Source organism: Equus przewalskii, chromosome 29, assembly GCF_037783145.1.
Source record: "Equus przewalskii isolate Varuska chromosome 29, EquPr2, whole genome shotgun sequence".
Classification (NCBI taxonomy): domain Eukaryota; kingdom Metazoa; phylum Chordata; class Mammalia; order Perissodactyla; family Equidae; genus Equus; species Equus przewalskii.
The window spans coordinates 43,399,679-43,424,671 of NC_091859.1; the positions used below are offsets into that span (position 1 = coordinate 43,399,679).

Sequence of the window (24,993 nt, forward strand, 5' to 3'; positions counted from 1 at the left end):
AGTCCACAGAAGTCGTCTTCATCCTCCTCCTCCGTTAGCAGGAAACATGACCCATGTCTTGAGCAGGTGAAATGGGAGAACCAAGTTTCAAATTTTCCAAAGAAAAATAATGACATGATATAAGGAAGAGTTATTCGTATTTTCCTTTTGAAATAGAATCTTTGAGGCTGGTGTTATCGAAGGCACCAAAAAACACCAGGAGATTTGGATTTTATCAGTTGAAATGGCCTTTAAAGAAAGACTTGTATTCCAGAAGAGTATCGATTCTTGCTAGAATGACTATTTAAGAAACTGAATCCCACAGATGTTTGTTAAGTGTGTTGGGTGTTGAACCTCAGCCTCTGTTTGCTGCCTTCAAGGCTGGGAGTGCTGAGGGTGTGGGGAGAAGGGCTGTGAGGGTCAGTGCCCGGGAAGGGCTTCAAGCAGCGCCTGGCATGTTGTGAGCTTCATTCAGTGTTGGTCCCGTTATTATCATCCTCGTTTGTTCTGAACGTGTATAGCAGAAGGGTTAATGGCGGATGGTAACACTTCTTCCCAGGGTTGGGGACTGTCATCTGAGCGCTCTGCTTAGCCATGTTGAACTTTACTGGGCAGTGAAGGGCCCTGTCCAGCGCTGGCTCCCTGGGCAGGCTCCTCTGTCCGCCCCCCAGGGATGCCCATTAGCGTGGATGATACTGACTGACCCTAGGGAGACCCTGGCATTGGCCATTATTATTATTATAATTTTACACTTTCATCCCTAGGCAAAAAAATGCTGAATGCATCCCTGGAGGATAGTTCTCCCCTGTGTGTTAACAGCTTTATCTACTTACACATTTTCCCTTTCCTGTGTTTTTTAATTTAGCTTAAATGTGATTTTAAGGAAATTTCTCTGAAAGCTGTCTTGACTACATTGTAAGGTTAAAATTGACTTATTCTTTCAAGATAGAATTCAGTTACAGCTAGTAAACTAGATTCAGCTTTATTACCACCCAAGTGAAAATATTTCTATTACTGCTACAAGGTAAGCAGTCAGAGAGCAGAGAATAAATCAGCCGTGTGGCTCTGGCCTGTGGAATATTCAGTGTGCGACAGTGAACAATAACAAGCTCCCTCTCCCGTGCTCGCATCCTCGTTAGGCCCTGGAATGGCTGATGTGAACATTTGGAATGATAGCGATATTTCTCTTGAGACACATGGACCTGGTGATTGGCAAAGCACACGAGTAGTGGCAGTGACGTCGATATAGGAAGTCGTCTTGACTTGCAGAGAGGCCTCTGTGTGGGCCACCCGGGGCTGCGTTCTTGTGCCCCTGTCTCCCCATGGACCGCTGCTCAGGGCCCTTCCCAGTTTGAATGTGGCTCGATACTGTGCATGTCACTGCCTGTTCGAGTCATTTCGACAGCAAACCCTCCCCAGCCGAGTCTGCGGTACTCTGCAGGTTCTCACTCTCTCCGAGTGTCATGAATTCCTTAAGTCAAGTTGATTTAATGTGCCTCCAATTGAAAACCTACATGGATATTTTGTTGTATTTTTGGGAAGAGGGATGCATTACCCAGTATAAAAAAATCAAAGAAAGAGAGGAAGTTTAGTATAATCCAAAAAATAATTAGGAATATACGCCCAGGTTCTAGTTCAGCCTCCATCGCTGACTCTGAACTTGGTTGCTGCTACTGCTAATAATAATAATAATAACAGCAGCTAGCACCTGTTAAGTGCCTGTGGTGTACGAGGCACTGTTCTCAGTTGTTTGTCTGTAGTATCGCGTTGACTTTTCACAACCACCCTACACAGTGGCATATTGCTATCCCTATTTTAAGAGCCCCGCCCCTTTTCTGGGCTCATTTCCCCCATAGGCTGGGTGCTCTCCATGCTGCCTCCAGCTCTGCCTGTGCTGGGTTGGTACTGAACACAGCAGAGCTGCGGGCTCAGAGTCCTGCCCATCCCTGCCTGTGCCCCAGGATCTGCTTGGGGAGCAGCTGCTGCAGCGATGCCCACTACCAGACCCTCGTCCCCCACCCCTGTGAGGTTGCTCTTGGATTCCTGGCCAGCATGTCATGCCTTCTCGTGCCCACCCTCTGTGCCAGCCTGTCAGGAGCAAGGGGGTCAGAAAATCGAATATACCCTCTTTAAATGAAGAGCTGTGGTCCCTCCTCCTTGGCTTTGAGCGTGGGCCTGCATTTGCGTCCCGGAGCCCCAGCAGGCAACGAAGGCCCAGTGTGCCGAGTGTGCTCAGGATGTGTTGGTGGATTAACGGGGAGGTGTTTACTGTAGTGCCCTGCACATGACGGCTCCCGCAATGTTCGTGGCTTTGAGTTGCTTCAATATAGTTTGAAGATGCAACGCTGTGTTTACAGAGTGGATGTTTAGGGAGTTAAAGCAGTTTCGTGTTTGTGACTCTAGTCTCTGGATGTTCGTTGTACCATGTAGGTTTCCTCCCTGGCTTCTCTTTTACCTGAGACTCTCAAGTCCCCATCCTACTGCCCTTTAATCCATAGAATGGGTGATTTGATGTGTGGAAAAGCTCCATAATTTGTGCCAGTGCAACCCATGCTACTGCTACATCATTTGTAAAAGTGACAGAAAAATATTGCACATACTGTACAAGTGACAACAGTTTTTGGCTGACTAGGTGAGAATTGACTCTCTTGTGATCTTCTGAGAATTGTCTTGCCTCAAAGTGAAGGTTCCCTCTGACTGATCTGGGCCCTTTCCTCGCTGTGACCTGTGAGCCTCTTGGGGTTACCGGCTTCTCTCCCTAATTGACCATCGTGCGATTGTAGAGACAGTGCTTTCCCTTTGGAGGAGCCTTCATCTTGAGTGACAGTCTTCAGATATATTCCCACCACCCCAGGGTTGTCAGGGTCTCCAGGGAAGTGATGCCTGCCAGAGTGCTTTGAACTGCTCGCCTCCTCTGTGAGAGACGGGGTCTGCAGGCATATGTGGAGGTTCAGGGACTCAGAGGATCCGGGCTCAGGGCCTGTAGCCACAGTGGCCTGAGATGGTGCAGTGCTGCACCGCCCTCTGCCCTCCCCCACCTGCACCTACCAGCCTTTGCTCCATGAGCCCAGTCCCAGGGGCCTCCCCACTATGGTCTTGGGACCTCAGGGTCGGGCCTGTGGCCCCTCCTGCCGTCTCCAAGGCCGGAGTGGCATGTTGGAAGAGTGGGGCTGCAGCCTTGTTGCTGGGGACCTTCCTTGACCTTCCCTGGTTTCCCTGCTGTGCCTCTGCTCTGCCCCACCGCCTTCCCAGCCCTTCCTGGTTTCCTCCCAATTTAAGCTGATTTTCAGGTGCCCCTCCTGACCAGACAGAGAGGGACGACTCTCCTCCCATGTTTGGGCCGGCAGGGTCTTGAGAGGCTCTTGGGGCTAGCGGCCTACAGGAAGGGCCACACTTAAATCCCTCGCGGAACAGAGGGATTAGCTCGCTTTTTAAAACCTCGTGCTGATGTGTGTGTGGCTGGGTTTTGACCGCTGAGGACGTTCTGTCCTGTGTTAGAGGATGGAACATTAACAGTCACTCCGGGATTTCTTTCTTCCAGGCCTGCACTTAGCAGGAATCATAAAAGACTCCCTGTTCAGAGCAGAGGCCCCCTGAGAGCATCTGGCCACCACCACCCAGCCCACTTTATGGCCTTGGGCAGCCGTTGTGCTCCAGTTATGGCCAAGCTACGGGTGGGCCGGGGAGGGGGTCTCCCCCATGCAGGGAAGCGGGGGCCGGGCGGGTGCGCTTGTGTTGGAGACGCTGTCTCTGCCTCTTGTGCGTCTGTAACTTTCCCAGGGCTTTGCTTCCTGGAACTGCTTGGAGACACTGTACAGGAACAGCAACCCGCTGTTAGCATTTCACTTGCAGCTGCTCTGGTGGGGCGTGTGTTTACCCAGGAGGCAGTGATGGCCATCCAGTGAGTAATGAGATGCAAGCACATGAGCCCTTCCAAACTCATGATTTAGATGCTTTTCTCCTTAATGATGGTATCTTTGTGACCCTCCGTCCCAAGATTGATGTTTGGAGTTTATTGCCAAACCGAGACTAGTTAATTAAATTCTAAGTAGAGACTTCCAAATACGGCGATTCTCCATGACCTTAAGAAGAAAAAGTTGTCTTAGTTTTGAATGTAGGCCATCAAACTGGTTTTGAAATGATTCCCCACAGTCGTTTTTGTTCCTGGTTACAAGTTGCTGGAGAGAATATGAGTGGTTTTATCTCCCAAACCATAAAGAACCAACGTCCCTCTTAAAATCAGGGCAGGAGGCAGCACTGGCAGCTGGGTATTTCCATGCCAGAGGTTGACGGAAGGAGGACAGCTTATTGCTCTGGAGGTCATTGTCCTTTCCAGGCCAGTGAGCCATGGCCCTTCATGCAAGGCAGTAGAGGCATCTCCTGTCTTGACGAAGGTGGACTCGAGATGGCCCCTCTGGCCTGGGTCCTCTCTGCTTCGGGCTGTGGATCCCTGAGGGGCCCAGCCTTCCAGGCGCGGTGCTTTCTCATCTTCTCCGAGCTCAGTCATGCTGCTTCCCTCTGCAGTCCCACACCCCTGCCACTGCACGGAGGACAGTGCAGGCAGAGCGCATGCCGTGGATCTTCCTGCAGTTCGAGTCTCCCGCCCTCTGCTGTGTCCGGGCCCTTCCGTCCGGAAACCCCTGGGTTCACGTCTTTGGAGATAAACCTCCTGTGCTCTGGGGAGAGCAGGAGCTGCTGCTAGGCTGGGGGATGTCTAGTTGCTTCTTAAAGACCGGTCCTCTGTGTTCCAGCCTGCCTCATCCGTTTCCAGGGGTCTGCTGTGCTGCCGGTGTCTGAGATGTGGGTGTCAAGTGCAAATCAGGTTGCTTCTTGGCTTTTTGAAGTGCTGGCTCAGGCTGGAGCTTTTCAGGCCCCTGGGGGAGACCCCGCTTGTCCATTTCTTTCTAGTTTCTCAGATCTTCCTTCTTGTTCTTCTCTTGCACTTGAGTATTTGCCCCCTTGCGTCACTTTGTGGGGGACTGGGATGGAGGAGAGGTGAATGCATGTGCTCAGAAATCTCTCTAACGGCTCTTAGGTCATCCTGGGGTAGGATGAGGTGTCCCAGATGGTGGGCCCTGGTGAAGAGGTCTCACCGGACGTTGCCAGTGAATGCCTCTGCATGGCTGGTGAGTGTGCACTGCTTACTGAGCTCCACCCAGGTCCCTGGCACTCTGCTGAGCAGCATGTGTTCTGGATTTCATTTATTCCCTGTGTAGTGGAGGAGGTCAGAGCTGACGGTATCTCTACTGGACAGATGGGGAAACTGAGGCTGAGAGGAGCATCTTGCCTGAGTCACACAGATGAAATGTGGGGTTTCTTGACCCTGGATTCTTTGCTTGTCGCCCCTCGGCCAGAGTTCCTGGAGGTGCTGTGCATATGTGTGTGTGTGCGAGTATGTGTGCCTGCTCTAGTCTCTCTTGTTGCTGCCATGTGGGAAGCCCCCACTCCTGCCTAGCTCTGCTCAGGGGCTCTTAGTGACCCTCTGTGGAACCCGCTGCAGCCATGAGGAGGCAGCCGCCCTCCTGCTTCCCAGCTGCCTGGGTGGCTGAGAGCCCTGTGCCAAGTGTCTGTACAGACTGGCTCCCCGGGGCGCTGCCACCCCTGTCCTCTGGCACATGGGTGCACGCTGGCATGAAGCAGTAAGAATGTGGACCCATGGGTTCGTCTCTGGTAACTCACATGCATAGGCACCAGGCGTTCATTTTGCCACGCCTGTGGGAACACTGGGGACACAGCAGGCTGTCATGGGGCTAAGGCGAGAGCAGAGATAGCCACTGTCACAAGTCACCCATCATGTGTGCCCAGTAACTGACACTACTCAATTGGCTGTGGAGCTGAGGGGTGCTGAAAGAGCTGGGTTGCAGATACTGACAAAGTGCCTGGGGGAGCTTGGAGGGGGTCCCTTGGAGGAGCAGCTGTGAGTGTCCTCACACTGTCACCCACTTGGGGAAGGCAGCTCTCTTCATTTGATCTGCACAGAGCATCCTGAGAACAATGAATGCTTTTAGCTCCCTGGTTAATTGATTGAATTATAGAGGTGTGAGAACACCATGGCCCACCCACTTTTTACACTTGGATGTGTCTCTTCTAATTACAAGGAAACCTGCAATTCCACTTGAATCTCTAATTTCCTACTTGGTGATCTTCCTCTTGCTGTTCTGGCGTGGCCCTAAGTGAAGAAAGAGCTCCAGCAGGGTTGTGTCTTGTCTTGCCACCACACATGTATATGTGTAGTCGTTCGGGTGGAGCAGTTTCCTGTGGCACTATCGATATGGGCTGTTGTACTGTTGTCTGCTTACTGACAACAGCAGTTGAGAGCCAGGGCTGGAAAGACCTGCTGGGCCGGCAAATCCAGGTAGGCTGAGGTCTTCTTGCTCCTCGGAGCAGCCTGGCTCCTGGAGCCTGCTGGGTTCTTGGCCTTACGCTGGCCAGTGTGGCTGGGCGGTTAGGCCCAGCGCTGAGCACGGGCAGTGGAGGACCGGGGGTGTCCTCCTCCCCATCATCTCCTCACGGAGAGCAGCCTCTGCTTCTCTGCCACTCAGCCCCTGCCTGGCCTCCTGAGTCTCCACTGGGCCCTCCACACCTCAGATGCCTCCTGGGGTGGCTGAGCAGCTAAGGGTTGAATTAGGGCCACCGTAGGAGTCTCAACATGCATCTCCCTAGTTGCTCCCTCCCTGCTTCACGTGAACCCAGCCCTTCTAAGCAGGACTAGCCTTCTCCAGCTCGTTAAAATTGTGCGAATTTGGGCGTTGGTGCCTTGGTCCTGGGTGCACCCCCTCTGTCTTGGCCCTGGGAGCCCTGGGTTGCAGGAGGCCCCCAATCACTTGCCGGCCTGTCAGCCAGCCTGGTCAGGGCAGCCCAGACCCCAGTGTGCAGATGCTGGTACCCACTCCCTAGGTCCCCTGCTCCTGTGCTGTGGGCCCCTGGCTGGTCGCCGCACTCCCGAGGAGCCTGTGGGCAGATGCTTGGGTAAGCTGCCTTCCAGATACCTGCTGTTAAATATTTTGAGTGCTGTCCTTGCCTCAGTCAGTTTACACAGGTGTCCTGGGAAAAGGGCCCCACTGTTCGCTCATCCTGAGGGCCAGGCCGGGAGAAGCGGCGCATGCACAGAGAGAGCACTAGCTTGTTTGCCCACGCTGCGACCCTGTCGGTGGGAGGCTCTGGAACTCTGCTGTCCCCCAGAGCATGGAACAGCACAGCCCTTCCGTTTACGACGCAGGAACCCCTGAGCTCTGTCCTTTGCTGCACGGCTCCTCCTGGCTTCTTCCTGATGTCCTTTAACATGGAGCTGGATGGACCTCCTGTGGCTCTGCCCCCAGTTATGGCTGCCTTTATCTCCAGAATGTTCTTTTCGTTGTTTCCTCGTTGGAAGCCTGAGTGGAGGCTTCATTGGCGAGGCCCCCAGGAATGGGATCTGAGTGTCAGCCCCGGGCTGCGTGGCTGACCTCGACCACGTGCAGCAGCATGCAGCCCCTTCGCGTGCTCTCTCCCCTTACCCTGTGCTTTGTTATCAGCATTACCCCTGCATTCCTAGGGTCTGCGTTTCCACATTTGCCCACTGCACCCTGTGCCTGTGCAAGCGGTGGCTGTCCCTGCCGCCCCGGCTCCCTCCCAGAGGCAGGCACTTGTCAAAGGAGACAGTGGTCAGCAGGATTTGAGCTGACACTGTCTTCTAGGAGAAATAGACTGGCCAGAACCTTGGGAAGTGATTTCCTCTGGGCGCAGGACAAGCAAGAGGAGGTTTCTGGTTCTGTTTATCTTTACTCCACGAAACAGATGAGAGGCACCCGGAAAGGCCCATGTCACGCAGTGGGGGGGGGGTGGGACCAGCCTTCACACGCACCTGCCTTGTGCTGCCCAGCTTCATGGCAGTCTCGTCTCAAGATGGGGGCTTTGAGGGCAGGGGGTGCTCAGTGCTGCGGGTGTTCCAGGGATGCAAGAGAGGCGGTGGCCTGGGCTTGACCTAGAGGGAGCCCGAGAGTGAACGCGCAGGGATGGGGCTCGGGGGAGCAGGGGTCCGGAGTCCTGGTCCAGGTGGCAGTGGGGGATGGTGAGTGACTCGTGTATTTACTCCTGGATGTGTCAGTGTGTTTCCCCAAAATGACGGCATTCTCCTAGCTGAGCACGGAACTGTCAAGGAGTCAGGAGAGGATCATGGATAGAGTGCTGGGGTCTCCGCTGCAGACCCTGTTCACGTTTCACCCCTTGTCCCAGTTGCGCCCTTTACTGCGAGAGAAAGCCCCAGACCATGAGGGCACTCAGTTATCCTCTCCCCAGTCTCCTTTCACCTGGAGCATAACTCGGCCTCTCTTGGGGTTTCAGGTCTCCGTCATTTTTGAAGCACGCATGTCGCTTTTTTGTTTTTTTCAGGTCGTGTCTTAATTTGGGCTTGTCTGATGCTTCCCTGTGGTGAGATCAGGTCGTGCAGCTTCGCAGGAATGCTGCAGACATATGGCCGTGTCCTTCTCGGGGCACCGTGTCGGGGACATGTGGCGCGGGCTGTCCCGCCAGTGCTGACGTACCCCTTGATCGGGGCTGGGAGGTATCCGCCAGGCTGCTCCACTGTAGAGCGCATGCTTCCTGTTTGTGTTCAGAAGCATCTTGTGGGAGGCCATGGAGACTGTGCAGCTGTCCTGCTCGTCCTCAGACTGTTAGACACCAGTCTGAGTGGCCGATAATGGGGCCTTTAGCCTGAAGCAGTTTTTGCTGACATTTCTAACTCCACCACTTTTCCATGTTTGTTAGTTAGCTTTCTACCATAAGGAAAGGCTTTCCCTTCTCCCATTTATTTATATGTTTGAACTTGGGGATTCCTATTTTATTCAAGAGGTTATAAGTCTTTGCTATCATTAAGTATTTTGATGCTCAAAATTTCTCAAGCTTGGTGTAGGAGGCCTTTTTTTTTTCTTTTTTTAAAGATTTTATTTTTTCCTTTTTTTCCCCAAAGCCCCCCGGTACATAGTTGTGTATTCTTCGTTGTGGGTTCCTCTAGTTGTGGCATGTGGGACGCTGCCTCAGCGTGGTCTGACGAGCAGTGCCATGTCCGCGCCCAGGATTCGAACCAATGAAACACTGGGCCGCCTGCAGCGGAGCACGCGAGCTTAACCACTCGGCCATGGGGCCAGCCCCGGTGTAGGAGGCCTTTTAAGGAAATTTTCCACTGAAAAGGATGAGATAATAGAGTAGCTCCAAGGTGGAAAATTGCATTTTGTGTGAAAGTCTCATGAGCGTGTCTGAAAGCCAATGGGAGGGAGATGATGGGGGATGGGAGGTGAGAGGAGGTTGTCTCTGAGCTGGCGGAGCGAGACCCCAGGAGTGGTGGTTTCTGTCCGCGGTGGATGGTGACGCTTCTGTCTCTGGACGAGGGTTGGAGGGGAGATGAGGAGAGGTGCTCCCCGAGTGCTCGTGGAGGGGACAGAGTCAGGTTGGGTCTTCTGAGAGGCCGGGTGGGGTGGGCTCTGGGCACATACCGGCTCTGCCTATGCTCAGTTTTTCTGGGAGCAGCCTGAGAATGTCTGGGTGCAGAGGGAATGAAGCAAAGGACACTTAAGGCTTTCATATGACAGATAAGAAAACAAAGAATGAACTGCAGTCTGCCCCTCCTGAGAGCAATTATGGGAAATAAGAATTTTTCAGTTATCTGGGGTTAGGTTTTCAGTGCTAGAAATGTGAAAAAATTCCCTTTTCTGTCAGAACGGGGTAAGGGGCCTTAGGTCTTTGAGTACGTTGATGATGAATAAACAACCTCCTTGAACAGATATTCTCTGATAAAGTAAACTCCTTGCTTTAAAATACACTCTGGTTACTTTTTTAAAGAGGTGTGGAAGCTGAGTGCCTGGATGAGCCTTGGCCTGCTTGTTCTGTAGCGGCTGAGGCTCTTGTAACAGGTTCACCGCTTGTCCCTCAGCAGCTTTGGGGTTGTTCATAAATACTGAAACCGAACAGAAGAGAAACGGTCCGTAAGGCGCTGCCGTGTCAGGACACAAAATTGGCCACTGACACCAGAATCGGATTATTCTCTGTACAGCCTGCTTCCCACAGAACCCTGGGTGCCGGACTGAGTGGGTGCCAAGCAGCGTTAGGGGCCTTTCCTGGAAGGCTCTGTGCAGGGTGGGCAGGAGTGGAGTGCGCATCTCAGGGCCCTCTGTGTCCGTTCATCTGGTCACTCCCAGGCATGGTGGCTGAGGGCCTGGGCGTCGGCCCCTGTGACTGGTCTTCCCAGCCTCCCTGCGTTAATGTGGATGGTTACAGTTATAGCGGCATTGTCGGTGGAAGGGGGCGGCCTGTTTGGGGTGGTGGCGTCACCCTGTATTCAGCCTGCATTGCAGCATCTCTGTGTTGTGCATCAGTGCCGGGCTGGGCTGGGCGTGCACGTTGTTCAGCACTGTCATTATCCAGCACTGTTGTGCCTTGATGCAAGTTTTTATCCTTGATTCAGTTCTTTTGGTGATCTCAGTCAATGCGTGAAGACTACTGGTCTACCGTTTTAGTTGAATCTGAGAAAACAAAGTCATCAATTGGACTACTGTTAATTTAAGCCGCCTCTTCTCTGCTTTCCCTCGGCCCCGTTCTCCTGCCTCTTGGAACCAGGCTGTCTGTCTGTCCCAGTGACTCTCCCTCCCTTTGGCCAACTGCACACATTTATCTGGATTTCAGCTGTCAGTGACCAGTTAGTGAATGTCCACTTGGCATGAGGCGCTGAGCACCGTGTGAGGTATTGAGCACACGAGGCTGTGTTTCTAGAGATGCTTAATAACCACAAAGCAATGGCTGCTGCTTCGCAACGCCACCTCAGTGTCTCCTGCTCACGGGGCTGTTGTCATCATTAGGAATGGCTCCTGGTGGTGGACTGTGCTGAGGGAGGTGAGAATAAGTGTGGGCACGATGCACATGAGCAATTGACTCAGGGGCCTAATTTGAGTCTGGAGGAATTGACTGGGCAGCGTACTTCAGGATCCACCCTCCTTCCCCTCTCTCACCTCCTCCCATCTTTGCACCACTTCCTTGTCAACATGGGACAGTGTATGTGCTGCTCAGAGCCAATTATTCAGTGAATGTTGTCCAGCCACACTAGTCTCAGGCCCGTGGTACAGGAGTCCAGACGTGGGTAAGACCCGCAACCATGCTTTTGATTCTGGCCAGTCTCCCTGCTTTCTTGGCATGTACGTTCTGATGCTGGGAGGTGACACGTTAGCTCCTGAAAGTCGGCCTGTGAGCTGAGCCACTCTGTTGGGATCCCTTCTCTTCTCAGAGTTGCCATAGAAATTGACAAATACTACAAATCAGGGCCTCTCTCCCGAGAGCCTGTTGTGTTAACTGTTTAGCAGGACACCACTGACGTGGGAGAAGAACGAGGCCAGGTCAGGACCTGGACGCCTGCTCAAGGGATTTCAGCTTCCTGGGGGCCAGGGAAAGGTTTTAGGTAGTAGGGCGATGTAATCAGCATTGTGTCGGGAATGTGGAAAATGGACTGAGTTGGAATGACATGTTCCACTTTCTTTCCTTATCCTACATCAGACTCTTGTAGTTTACACATGCGCACCTTAGAGTGTGTTCTCTTAGTTTTGAATCTGTACCTTAGATTACATCCTATTAATTTTTAAAGTCTTTGACTAACACTACTTGTGCTCTACTGTTTTTTTCCTTGATATGAGCCAGAGTCCGTAGTCCTGTGCTTATATATGTGGTCCAGTTTCATTATCTTTATTGCATGTTAGTGTCTCTACTCGTAGGCATGGAATGAAATCCCTTCCTTCCCTCAAAACACAGCAGTTTCCTCAACTGTACTCTGTTCTTCAGTAATGGTTTGTGACAAGGAAAATATCAGGGTCAGAGAACTTACTTTGGAAAGTGTTTTTTTTTTTTTCAAAGATTTTATTTTTTCCTTTTTCTCCCCAAAGCTCCCTGGTACAGTTACGTATTTTTAGTTGTGGTCCTTCTAGTTGTGGCATGTGGGACGCCGCCTCAGCCTGGCTTCACGAGCAGTGCCATGTCAGCACCCAGGATTCGAACGGGCGAAACCCTGGGCCGCCAAAGCAGAGTGTGTGAACTTAACCACTCAGCCATGGGCCTGGCCCCTGGAAGGTGCTTTTTCCATAGGCATGCTAGGATCTTCCATCCCATCCATCATCCCTTCCCTCATTGAACATTCTCCTCCATCCTCTCCTTCCCTCCTTGATCCATCCACTCACCTACCCTTTAATCAACCATCTATGCATCTATCCATCGATCCGTCTATCCATCCACCCATCCCACTTTAATGGAAAACTTTGATTGTCTTGCCCTTTGGGTCCTGGGCATGGAAAAGAATCAGAAGGCTTGCCTGTCAGTACGAGTTCACGGTTTAATGGGAGAGATAGCCATGCAACCACCAAGGCCACTAAAGTGTTGTAGCTGCTCTCATAGATGTCTCCAGGCTACGCAGTGGGGTGCTGGGGAAGGGGAGGTTAGTTCTCAGTGTGGAGGGAGGTCAGAAAAGGCTTCAAGAGGGCAGTGATGCTTGAGCTGAGTCTTGAATGTGGGTAGGCACTGACCAGCTGACCAGCACCAGGCGTGGGGAGTCTCAGATCAGGGTCAGAACTCCAATGGGTATTTTTTGTGGCGGTATTCACAGTCTTCACATGCATCAGGATAGAGGGAGTACTTCTATGTATAAAGCTATATGTCTTCAATTTCATTGCAGATTTGGGTCATGGCAGGACTTTCTTACTGCTGGCAATGAGATGATATGGAAACTGAGCCATTTGTGCTCTTTTAGCTAGTTTACTTTTTCTCTGCTGTCTTCCCCATTTAAAGAAGGGCCCCGCCTGTTGGTGTGGAGGTGTCAGTCAGGCAGAGCTTTCCTCTTCCTCTCCTGACTCATGGCCATGGCTAGGTTACCAGGCTGCAGTTGCTGGTGAGTCTCGGCCCTCCCTCTCCCTGCCCTGCTGGAAAGGAGAACACAGTGGCTGGTGCTTAGTCGGGCCAGATGGTTTTGCTCCTGCCAAGGCAAATATAGTGAGTGGGTGTGGCTGACGGACCCTGCGGTGATTCCCAGGATCTGGTCTTCATGCCTCTGGAATCTCAGGCTGGACTCAAGTGAAACCTGTGATTTGAATGCACCCAATAGACTCTTGGGTGGTGGGATGTCAGTCCTGTCCTTACATTACAGTATGTAAGACTGCATTTTAACAGACTGGCTAGAGAGTCTGCTTTTGCTGTTGAAGTAGGTGGCTGTGTTGGAGAAGCCACCATGGCCAGGCCTGTGGGTGGCCTCCAGCCTCCAGCCAGCAAAGAGCTAGGGTTCTCAGTCATACATCTGTAAGTTAGTGAATTCTGTCAACAATCTACATGACGCTGGAAATGGGTCCTTCCCCAGTCGAGCCTCTGGATGAGAGCACAACCTTGATTGTAGCTCTGGGAAGCCCTGAGCAGAGGACTCAGCTGAGCCCTGCCTGGACCCTGAACCTCCGGGACCTGTGAGAGAAGTTTGTGTTGTTTTAAGCTGCTCAGTTTGTGGTGATTTGTTACACAGAATCAGGAAACTAACACAGTGAGCAAAGCACAGATAATACCATAGAGCCCTCATCTCTTTCCCTCCAGCATGGCTTCCCCACTTGCACGTGCCCCTGCTCGCCCCCTCTCACACGCCCATTTTCGCTTCTACCCATTTTCGGTGGGCTGCGAAAGCCCTGAGACCCTCACAGGGCTTCCTGCTGCCTCAGCTCTGCCAACCCAGGCCGGGCTCCCTTTGCCGGCCTACCAGACCTTGGGACCTGAGGCTGAGACGTGGTAGCTTCCTGTCCACGTTGCAGCCCATGGAAATCTACATTCTTCATCAGCACCCTCCCTGTGTCCCCATCCAGAACATTGTAGGATGTTGGGTGGGACAGAGACAAGAACTAGGCCCCTCCAGCTCCCATCCGCCTGCTCTAGCATCACCGCTTCCTCTCTTCTCTGGGCTGCCACTGGGCTGCACTTGTCCACAGCCAGGGGCGGTCCTTGACGTGGTTTATGGAGCACGGTCAGTGTCCCCCGAGCTTTGGGCACCCAGGGAAGCTGCTCTGTCATCTGCCTTCTTTTCTAATCAGATTTCCTATTGTCTTCATATGAAAAGAGCCTTGGTTCGAGGCATCTTGTTGAGAAGCTCACGAGCGCATCTGTGAAGTGAGAATGATTTAATACTGCGTCACCTCAATTCCATGTAGCTCGAGAAGAACTTGTATTTTAGATTATGTTACTGTCAAAAAATGTACCTTAATGCCTCTCTAGAGATGGAAAGGTGGTGTGTTGTGGTGTCTGATAAACACTGTTTTTTTACGATCTGCCGGGAGGCTTAATTTCATTCCACACATCTGTTTATGCTGGGGTCCTGAGAGTGAGTGGAGGCATCCCTGACCCCAGGGCCCGGGAGTGATCTGGTGTGACCTCTTCCTGCGATTGTACTGCGACCCCTTTAGTCCTTCCTGCTTCTGAGGGCTTAGCAGCCTTTTGGGCCCGACTTGCCTTCACTTCCACCCTGTGTGGAGCGTGTAAGAAGATAGCAGTTGCGTGGCATGACCTTGATGTTAAACTAGCCTTGGAGAAGTTATTTTGGGAGAATGAATTTGCACTTCGGCCTCTGCTCTGATGTCTCCTGGATCGCAGCCCACAGGGCCATTTGATGGTGGCAGTAACATTCTATTTGTTCCCAAGTGAGTGCATGGTTCTGCTGCTCTCCACCCGGAGCCAGTGTCAGACCCCATGAGTGGAGGCTCAGTTTTCCCGAGACTGTCCCCTGTCCGACGCCAGCCGCACTTGCATGGTCCTCAGTCCTCCTGCACTTCTTTCTGACTGAGTGACTGCAAATTCAGCAGTTCCCACCACCCCCTCAGGTTCCATCATTTGCTAGAATGCCTCACAGAACTCAGAAACCATACTTACGGTTACAGTTTTCTTATAAAGGGTACGGATGAGGAGGACCAGCCAAATGTAGAGGCCTAGGATGAGGCTGGGAAGGGTCCAGGGGTGGGAGGCTCCCTCTCTCCCCGGGGAGTCAGGGGCGCGAGGATGTGTTCGCCAGCTGGAAAGCTATGCAGACCGGGGCCTCCAGAGTTGTACTGGGGTTTCGTCACCCCCGGCCAGATGGACTGAGTCAGGGCCCTGTGACTGAGCTCAGTCCCCAGCCCCTCTCTTCTCCCTGAGGTCTGGAAGCTGAGTCCTGTCCCTGTAATTGTGGGCTGAGTCTGGTGACCAGTCCTCATCCTGACCCTCCCAAGGGGCCCCCTACCAGGAGTTGCCTCATGAACGTGACAAAGACACTCTTTGGCGGGGATTTTGAGTCTCTGTCCCAGGAGGTGGGACAAAGTTCATCGCATTCCCTATTACACAGCAAGGAGGTTCTGCAGTTTGGCCCCAGGTCTAGAGTCATTGCAAAATGACGCATCTGCAGCGTTTGTACAGATGTGCTTCTGAGGAGCTGGCTGCATTGGCTCTCCTTCTACCTTCTGCGTGCTCTGTCTTGCTTGTGGAGGATGAGGAAGGCGTGGAACAGTCACCCTGTGGGGTCAGCTGGGATTCTGGGCTCTTGGCACCCTGTGGGGGCAATGGGGTTGGGATTTCTCTCTTTACGCCTTCAGCACATTCCTGAGATGGTGTTGAATTTTCTAAATAAATCTCACTTTCTATTGATTTCCATTGTGATTCTGAGGTACACTTTTTGAAGACATTGTTGTGATCCTTATTGAGATGCAGCAGCGTGTCTCTATTAGGAAAGAGGCTTCCTGATGAAGCACGTGATGTGCGGTCATGCAGGTCAGTTGCTGTGGAAGGTAGGTGAACTGCGCGTGAATCAGACTTTCCTTACCTCATCCTCCTCTGGCTGTGTTACAGAGTCTGGCCTGTGCCATAGGACTGGCCCAGGTGCCCCCTTCAGCCTTCTCTCCTCAGCCCTTCCTGGCCTCCCGCCCGCCCCTGCGGCACAGACGGGGTGGCTCCCCTTTCTTGGCTGCAGCCCTGGCAGACCACACCTCCCCCCGTGGGCTGGAAGGAGGGCTCTGTCTTCTCGTCTCTGGTCCTGGCACAGCCCCTTGCCCGGAGCCTGGCCTCTTTCTCTCTGTTTTCTTTAATCCTCTTCACTCTGTCACTTTGGCTCACTGTGTTGTGAGGGCTGAGAAGAGTCCAGAAGGGAGCCTGAGATGGACACATTGGCCCCAGGCCTCGGGAAGCTGCGTCTGCTTGTGGATTCGGTGTGTTGAAATGGCTGAGAGCAGGCTCCCCTGGCTGTTCACTGGGGGCCGTGGTTTGCCGTGATTGGAGTTGCATTGTGGATTTATTTCTGAAACGAGGCCTGGCTGCTCTCCCTGCCTTTTCTTGGTCTGGCATGAGAGAAAGGCCAGGAGGGGACAGGCACCTGTTAAATGTCCGCTGCATGGCAGCTGGTGCGCCAGGAACTTTCCTGAGAGAGTGCTGTGAGGGAGCTGGAGCTCTCCCCATTTTCCAGGGGAGCCTGGGGGTACTGGGAACCTTGAGAACTTTCCAGAAGCTTACCTGGGATTTGAACCCAGGCTCTCCTCACTCTAAACCCAAGGTCTTTCCACCGCTCCTCAGTGTCTGGCCTAGGCTTTCCTGCTGCCCGAGGGAGAAGATAGGCCGGTGGCCCAGATTCCAGCCAGACCCTCCTCACTGCCCTTGATGGGGGTCTGGCAAGAGTGTTGGCTTGCAAGGGTTTCCCAGGAGCCCTGTGCTTGGAGAGTGGAATCATAGGTCCTGGATTCTGCTCTGCCCCCTTTACTTCCCCAGTCTGCCCAGCCTGTCCCCTTCCAGATCAGGCCCTCTGTCTCTTGGGACACCTCTGCGGGTGACTGCAGTGCAGTCTGTCTGAGTTGGGAGCCCTGGACTGCTTCCCCTTTGAGGAGCTGGCCAGTCTGGGTGCTTTCTGTTGCTTTCTGTCTCCGCTCCTTCATCCTGCCCCCTGGCACAGAGATGGGCCTGGCCAGTGGTTGCGGCTGGGCCCTGCCTCTATGTGGGACCCGACTCTTTTCTAGCTGTTTGCTGTTAACATAAACCAGATCTTGCAAATGAGGAGGGTGGGCGAGCTTAGAACAAGGGGCTTTTTGGCTGCCAAGAGGCCTGTGTTCACTGTCCATTGGCTCTTGTTTTTGTTCTTTTTTGTCTTTTTAACTGATTAGAGAATTGAAATCTTCCCCCCAAATCAAAGCCTAGTCATGCCTTGCCCTGCAGAAGCGTGATGTGTTCACGTCTGTTCTCAGCTTTGTGGAGGGGCTTTGAACGGTCTGCTTTGTCAGGTATCTGAGTGTGAGCAATTATGCTCACTCTTAGGGCAAATAAATCTAAGTAGTGTCTGGCCCTGCATAAACGGTGTGTGTTTTTTATGCCAAGTCAATGGGATACATGGTTTTTTCCTTTTTAGCATAAATCCTGGGACACAATATGTTTGCATGATTTATTTTTATTTTTAATCAAGAAGACTAGATGTTTCAGCAGAATTTTCAGTCCATAGATCTGCTGCTTAAAATGCTAAGAAAAGTGTCCAGCAAATATTGTGGTTTCTCCCACATGCCAACATGATAGGGACCCTCCAGGTGACTTTACAATAATAAGCGTGCCCTGGTGTGCCACAGGAGGGTTTCATAGGAAAAATCTTTTCAGCTTGAAAGATGACAATAATTACATCTGCCTGCTCATTCATTATATGTACACTCTTATTTCCAGTGAAATGGAAATTTCAAATTCAGAATTATTGCTAACCAAATTACCTTTATCAGTGAAAGAGCATCTGCTCACAATTACTATAAAACAGGAAAAATGAATCTTTTCAGCATATACATTTGCAGCTCTGATGTATATAAATTGAAAGTAATGCCTAGAGTTTAGTAGTCCATTTTTCAACATGTTCAAAGTAGGAGGCCGCCGCGCCAGAAATTCATTATGCACATGAGAAGGTGGCTGGAGAGCTGGTGGCTGGCCCACTTTATCACTCTTCATTACTTACTTCCAGAGAAGCCACGTAATCCGTGAAAAACGACCACCTCCACGTGAGCGTGGACTGCTCCCCACTTTATTCTGGGATGGATGCTTCTGCTGGCCCCGAGTCTAGCCAGTGTAGCCTGGCCATGGGTTGGGCTGCCAGCAAGCACTGTCCCTGAGGTGCCTCACATCCGCAGAGCACATCCTGCCAGATGGGCACGGACTTGCCTTTCCTTTCCTCTCGGGGGCTCAGGGGCCTGCATTGGGCAGAGAGAAGGTCAGGCTCTCAGGACACTCAGAGCCGGTAGTTCTGATGAAATAGACAGCTTTGAGCCTCAAGGTAGAATTTTCTTTCTGTCTCCCCTGCCAGTCTCCTAGCTCCTTCAGGGCAGGATGCAGGCCTTGTCTTCTCTGTGACTTCCTTTCAGGCAGCCGGGTACGTGGAGGGCCCCGATAAATCTTCCCTCGGAGAGCTGATGAATGAGGAGCCTTGTGTTCGTGAAGGAATTTGCCTGTGTCCTTGTGGGGTTAATACTGCCTCAGGTTTCTGGTCATTCCTGTGGCTGATGCTTTCCCACAGGGGTCAGACTTGCCCTGCAGAGGGCGGTGGCTGTGCCCAGGGTGCTGTCCCAGAGACGCAGGGCGAGTCTGTGCGCCCATCTGGCAATGTGGGGTCATTTCAGGACATGGAGAGAGACAAACCTGAGTCCCGTCTTGAGTCTGCTGCTGTCTCTAGTGCACCTGGGACAGGTTACATAGACTGCCTCACCGCACGGCACAGGGCGAGCATGCCTCTGGGTCAGGGAGCTGCCTAGGGGGCGGAGGGTGCAGGGTGGCCAGTCATCATGCTCTGGCTGGGCCAGACTCCTCCTGACCAAGCCTGAGAATGGGGTCACCTCCATCAGTGTCTTATCGGGAGGGGCCGAGAGCTGGCCTGTTCCTGTACCTGCTGCAGGCAGAACTCACTGTGGAAGAGAAAGGGTTAATTTGTACTCTGCTTACTTAAGTTACTTCATTGACAGATGTTCCAGAAATGTTTGTTTAATTCTCCAAATCTACTTGCTTTCCAGTTTCCATTAGCAAGGTGTCAACGTGCCTCCAAGGCACGTATTAGAGCTGTTCATTTTCCCAGTTCACAAATGGCGACCTTCTCCTTCAGCAGGCTGGCAGCGCCCCGGGCAAGGCCTGGGCCTGGCTCCAGAGGCCCGGCGGCCCTGTCTGCCTCCCTGACTCCTGCCCAGTCTGCGGCTCCTCTGCCCCCAGCCCGGGCATCGTTCTGCTGGTGGACACACGGGCCGGTGCTTGCCCCATGCCAGGCCTGGCTCCGGGCCCGTCTGCGCACAGACCAGGTCCCTGCCTGGAGAAAGTCAAGGTTGGGGGACGGCCTGCTGGCTGGTTTCACTTGTGCCGGTGCCCAGTGCGCCTGGGTCATGGCTCCTCGCGCTTCACTGGGCTTGACGGTTCCGCAGCTAACAGACCCGTGTGTTGAGGGAGGGGACAGCATCCGAGTGTTCTGTCATCTGTTAAAAAAATCACTTGAATCCATGTTAGCGAAACTCGGAGTCCTTCCTGATTATTAAACTGTGACGATCCCACTGCTGTCTTGGAGGAGGTAGGGGCTCTGCGTGCCCACGCTGGGGACTTGACAGGGCCAGGGGACGGGCTCTGTGTCTCGGGGGCTCCAGGCCACTGACCTGTAGTGCCCGTGTGGGGACTGGGTGCTGTCCGCAGGCCACATGCCTCGTGGAGCCTCAGGCTGGGAGTGACCAGCGGGACCAGGGGCTGGAGCCCCTGCCTTGTCCTCCCTCCCTCCCGGACGCTCTCTTCCTAGACAGTGATTTTCTTTCCAGAGCTGTCACCAGCCTTCCGGCCTGCTCTTCCCCAGGCTGCCCACTGCATATCCATGGAAGCCCATTCCTCTTTTTCTGTGTCAAAGAGCTTTGTTCAGTACATTCAGTCATTTTTTGAAGTGCTGGTGATCCTGTGTGCGTTCATTGTATTTGAGTTTCACGTTGACTGGAGCGCCCTGTGTCAGTCCCTGGGCCTTGCAGAGCCTGGCCAGCCGGCAGTGCTGATGGGCCCCATGGGGAATGGGCAGGTCAGGCCTGGTGGGGGGGCTACTCGGGGCCCTTGGAACTTTCCAGAGGTTTAATTTTGTAGCTGCTGATAATTTCAGATTAGAAATTATTCTTAAATTCTTTAGAAAGAACACAACTTCCCATTACATTGCTGAGAACTCAGTGTTGCGTGTGGAGAAGTGGAGCCAGGACTGATGGACCGGGGTTATTCGTGGTTTCCCTTCCACGTTCATTCATTCACTTACTCCCTCAGTCATCTGACAGACACCTGCTGGGCACCTAGGGTGTACCAGGGGCTGGAGAACAAAGGTGACTCAGGCACATACCTGCCCCAGAGCAGCTCACGTCCTGTGGTGGGCCCGGACCCTAAGCAGTGAAGCCAGTACCCTGTGATAAACGCTCCCCTAGAGGTGCTTGTAGGGCCGAGAAGAGGGAACAGCTGACCGCGGGGGAGTGTCAGAGCATGCGCTGGGGGTTAGCCCGCTGTCGCCTGAGGGGGTGCCGTGTGGAGGGGCAGGAATGGAGGCTGAGGAGGGAGGTGTGCTCTAAGGCATCCTGCTTCATTCTGCAGCTAGCGTTTCTCAAACTGCGGCAATTCATGGGATCTCAGGACGTCTTGAGATGAAACCCCGTCATGGCATTAAGTGCCCCTGAGCCCACAGGCCAGGGACACAGGGAGAGTGTGACCGCTTTCTGTCCCTGGGCCCCTGTCAGTGAAAAGCTGGGCGGTCTGGCCCTGCCGGGGCTGTAGCCCGTGGAGGCTCCTCCCAGCGCTGTGTGGTCCACTGTTTACTCACCACTTCGCCCCCCCTAGAGCAAGCGGAAACTCCTTTCTGGTAGTGAAATCAAGTTTAATTTAAAAATAAATGTATTTAATAAAACATAAGTTGATTAGAAGAAAACTGCCAAGTAAATCACAGTGCCTCACCACCTCTGGGTTACACCAGCCCTGTCCTGCGTGGGCAACTTCTGGAACAGGGACCTGCATGCGAGGTGGCATCCTGTCTTCCTTTCTCTGGGGGCCGCTAGGTGCTGGTGCCTGTAATTTGCCCCTGTGAGGGGTTCCCAGCACAGGTATGTGGCTAGCACATACGAATCTTCTGGAAAGCTGATTATACACAGATTCTCAGGTCCCACCTGGAAGATTCCGATTGAGAAAGTCAAGATGAGACTGAAAACTTGTGTTTTAACAGTCACTGAGATGAGGTTGATGCCCGGCTCTGTTTGGGGACTCCTGAGGACTGTCAGCTCCCACTGCACCCTGGCATTGGGTCTGCCACCCCTGAGCTGGCCTTGTGCTTTCCCTGTCCCCCGGCCGTTGCTGAGACCTGGGCTCCTCAACTAGCTCTCCCCTGTAACCTCACAGAGTGCTCCCGGATGGGAGGATAAGCCCTCGTCTGTGGGCGGGGGGCTTGGAAGATGAAGCTCAAAGGGGACCAGTGCAAAGAAGAAATTCCTTTGAAATCTTAGGTCTTATGCATATCTGTGTTGGTTTTCATGTAAGAATAGTGTTTCAATTCCTCAGGATAATCTGTCCTTACTGCCTCATGTGGCCCCGTTTGCTTCCAGCTGACTCGAGTCCTGATACCGCCAGTTCCCTGATCCACACTTTGTCCAGCCACGCTTGCACAGGAATGTTCTACTCAAGCTTTTCTGGGCGAGGGCAGGTGGGGTTTGTTCATGGAGAAATGCAGAATTCTTCGCGCATGTTTGCATGGGTTTGTGCCAGGACTTCTCAATAAAGCAAAAACAAAACAAACACCCCTCCCTGACATGTGAATCCCCTCCGGGGAGAGGAACCCTGTCTGTAGGAGCTGAGTATCCAGGGGAGTGGACCCCTGCCTGAGGGGCCCCCCCTGCCCGGCCTCCAGCTCTGCCTGCTTCCTGGACCTGGCACCCTGGGTCCAGGCCTGCCCTGTGCTGTGCTCAGAGCCCTCCGTCCCTACATTTGTCCTTGCAGAGGCAGCATGTGGCAGTGCGGGGTCCTCTGGGGTCCCACCTACTGCCTGATCTATCAGCCTCCTGCAAGGCAGTCACCTTCTCTCTGGTACCTTGCTCCCAGTGTGGCTACAAGGGCTCACAGGTGAGCCTGTGGCTTGTTCAGCCCCACTGTGTAATTTGTCACTGTCTTGTTGGGGCTGACCTTGTGTTGCTGTATCTACCATACACATTAGTGGGACCTCATCCCCCATCCCTACCTGGCCCTGCAGGTGTCCTGCCCTAGCCTACTGAGGTAAGGGTGCCCAGCTGTGTTTGCTCTGAGGAGCTGAGGACAGCAGTGTTTTGAGGGTGACAGTGAGAGCAGAGGCAATGAAGGAACTGGCTCCAGTCATGGAAACCAGAGCTGCCCGGAGCTTTTCTATGGCCAGCCCAACGAGAGCGTCCTCTCCCAGAGGTGAGAGCATCTCCCAGCCAGGCGCTCACACTTCTGCCAGAGTTACTTGTAAGAAAGATGCAGAAGGTCTCAGGACAGGATCCTCAAGCCCCCGCCTGACCCCCTGCTTCTTGCTTAGTGGTTAGGAAAGCCTTGTTTCTGTAGTCTTGCAGGTTATTAGGAACACGAGTACAAACAAACTGGGGAACAACAGAGCACTAACTTCTCTCTTAGACTTGTTTATTTGCCATTTCTAGAACTTTCTTTGGGAGAACTGAAAAACCTGTAAACTTTTTTAGGGTCGCTTCTCAGGGCAGGCCACTGGGAAGGGGAAGCCCTGGAGAGAAGCACTGTGTGTGACTCAGGAAGTTAAAGAAGAGATGTGTGCAGAAAGAGGACTTTTGCAGCACTTAGGTGGGCCCCGATGAAAGGAAATCGCTGTGGGAAAGTCCCAGTTCCTGATCTGGACCAATTAGGCAGTAAAACAGCCCCGTACTTCCCAGGCCCGTCAGAAGCGAGCTGCGTGGGGCAGAGCGTTGGAAAACAGGAGCACAGTCACCAGGATCACTGGCATCTTTGCTTTGTGGAGTGACGCTTCTAGGATTCCACAGACTCGGTGCTTCACTGAGCTCTGGAGCCTTTCTAGAAGATTGTTGAGGCAGAGAGGTCTGGGCAGGGAATGCAGGTGACTTAAGTTGTGGAGTTGCTGTCTGTTGCAGGGCGATGAGGAGGGGCGATTTCATGGCTGATAGGAGATTGTGCATCAGGGAAATGACAAGTGGTAAAGCCTGGTTCTTCTCAGAGGCCAGTCTATTTTTATGGTGCCCCAAACCTGGGCTCTGGAGGCACCTGACCCAGGGCCCAGGGACGTGCCCCCACTTGCCCACCTACTGGCGGGATCTGGGAGCAGGTGGGCATTTACCCTGGGTGAGGTTGAAGTTGTCTTTGGGAGCGGGCAAGCTCATCTATGCCAGGATTCTAGCCAGTTTCTGGTGGACCTACCCTGGGCTGGAGAAAGAGCTCCTGCCTGTGGGACCAGATAGATATGGGTTACCTGAGCTCTGCCGTGAGCCCTGGAGTGTTTGCTGGCCTCTCAGACCAGCGTTCTCATCAGCACTACTTGAGGAAGAGTGAAATGTGGTCTTTTGGTGAAGAAGATTGGCCCTGAGCTAACATCTGTTGCCAATCTTCCGCTTTTTTTTTTCTCCCCGAAGCCCCAGTACCTAGCTGTGTATCCTAGTTGTAGGTCATTCTGGTTCTCCTAGTTCTTCTATGTGATGCCTCCACAGCATGGCTTGATAAGTGGTGCGTAGGTCCACACCCGGGATCCAAACCAGCGAATCCTGGGCTGCCAAAGCAGAGCGCAAGAACTTAACCGCTCAGCCACGGGGCCGGTCCCTAAATATAGTCTTTTAATAGAGATGACTTCTTTGCTCCCTGGGGGACATTGCTTAGAGCTCCCTGGTGGTCGGAGTGAGTTGTTCTGAGCCGGACGTGGGGCCTCAGAGCCCTGGACGATATGGCTCTGGGGGACCCCCAGGGGCTTTCCCTGACAGCCTGGGGCCTGTGTTTGTTTCATGCAGAGCAAGTCCACCGGCACCTGGAGCAGCACGAGGTGAGGTACCTGCAGTTCGCCTTCCGCTGGATGAACAACCTGCTGATGAGGGAGGTGCCCCTCCGCTGCACCGTTCGCCTGTGGGACACCTACCAGGTGAGCTCTCTCAGCACGTCTCCCCGAGGGTGCTGCCTGGGCCCAGGGCCCTTCCCTCCTCCCTCGAGGGGCCCAGCCCGTGTGCCCACACCACGGCACCTCCCACCATGTGCTGCTCCAGTCTGTGTGCTGCACTTGATTTTGCCTCAAAGCATCTTCTCAGTTGAAATGTGGTCTTTTAATAGTCCATTTCTAGCATTCTTGTCATCTGAATAAATGTAAAACAGGGAAAAAGAACTTGCAAAAATAGTTATATTTGTAGCTGAATTTCATTCCAACTGTGTGGTGACAATGTCTCCGGTGATTGCTGGCAATTTACATTTTGTGGGGTCCTAGGGGTATGGTGAGGGTTGCCTGTAACTCCGGCTTGAGTCTGAGCTATATTTGCCAGAAACACTCATACTCTGAATGCACACGTTATCTATGTTTTGAGTTACTTATAATAAAGATTTTTAAAAATCACTGTCAGATTCAGTATAATATGAAATTTTCTACTCTCCACCAATTCTGATGAAATTCATTTCTTCAGGAGATTGAGTTTTCTAGAACAAACCACCTTTGTTCCCTCAGGTGTCCCATTGCTTATTCTAGCACTTTTTCATTTTATTGGAGATGTTTGCTGAAGCTGAGGCTGTGTGTCGGGGCGACACAGCAGCCTTTCATTGTCACTTGTAGACGGCAGGCACCGTTATGTGGACTAGGGATGGAAGCCCTGTGGAGGTTGGTTTTCATTCTGAACTCCAAGAGGCAGGGTTTTCCTGCAGTGGGCATCAGCCCTCCTGGGCCTTGGATGGGGCAGCTGCTCTCGGAGGCTGGGAGAAGGAGCCCCAGGCAGCAGGCTTCCTTGTGTGGCAGCATCAGTCCCAGGCGTGGGGGTGGGCTCCAGTGTTGGAGCCTTGCACGTG

General features: G+C 52.9%; 1 protein-coding gene across 16 annotated transcripts in view; it reads left to right on the forward strand.

Annotated features, from left to right (window-relative positions):
* TBC1D22A (TBC1 domain family member 22A) overlaps window positions 1–24,993 on the forward strand; it is a 342,988-nt gene that overhangs the window by 210,225 nt on the left and 107,770 nt on the right. For 14 of the 16 annotated variants that reach the window (XR_011534636.1, XR_011534637.1, XR_011534634.1 and 11 more), the window contains one exon: window positions 23,961–24,088. The exons of the other annotated variants lie outside the window; for them this stretch is intronic. Coding sequence is in view for 9 of the 14 variants with exons in the window: in XM_070599907.1 (XP_070456008.1) it covers window positions 23,961–24,088 (128 nt within the window). In the remaining 5 variants the exon portion in view is untranslated. The remainder of the gene's footprint in view (window positions 1–23,960; window positions 24,089–24,993) is intronic. 16 annotated transcript variants of the gene reach the window in all.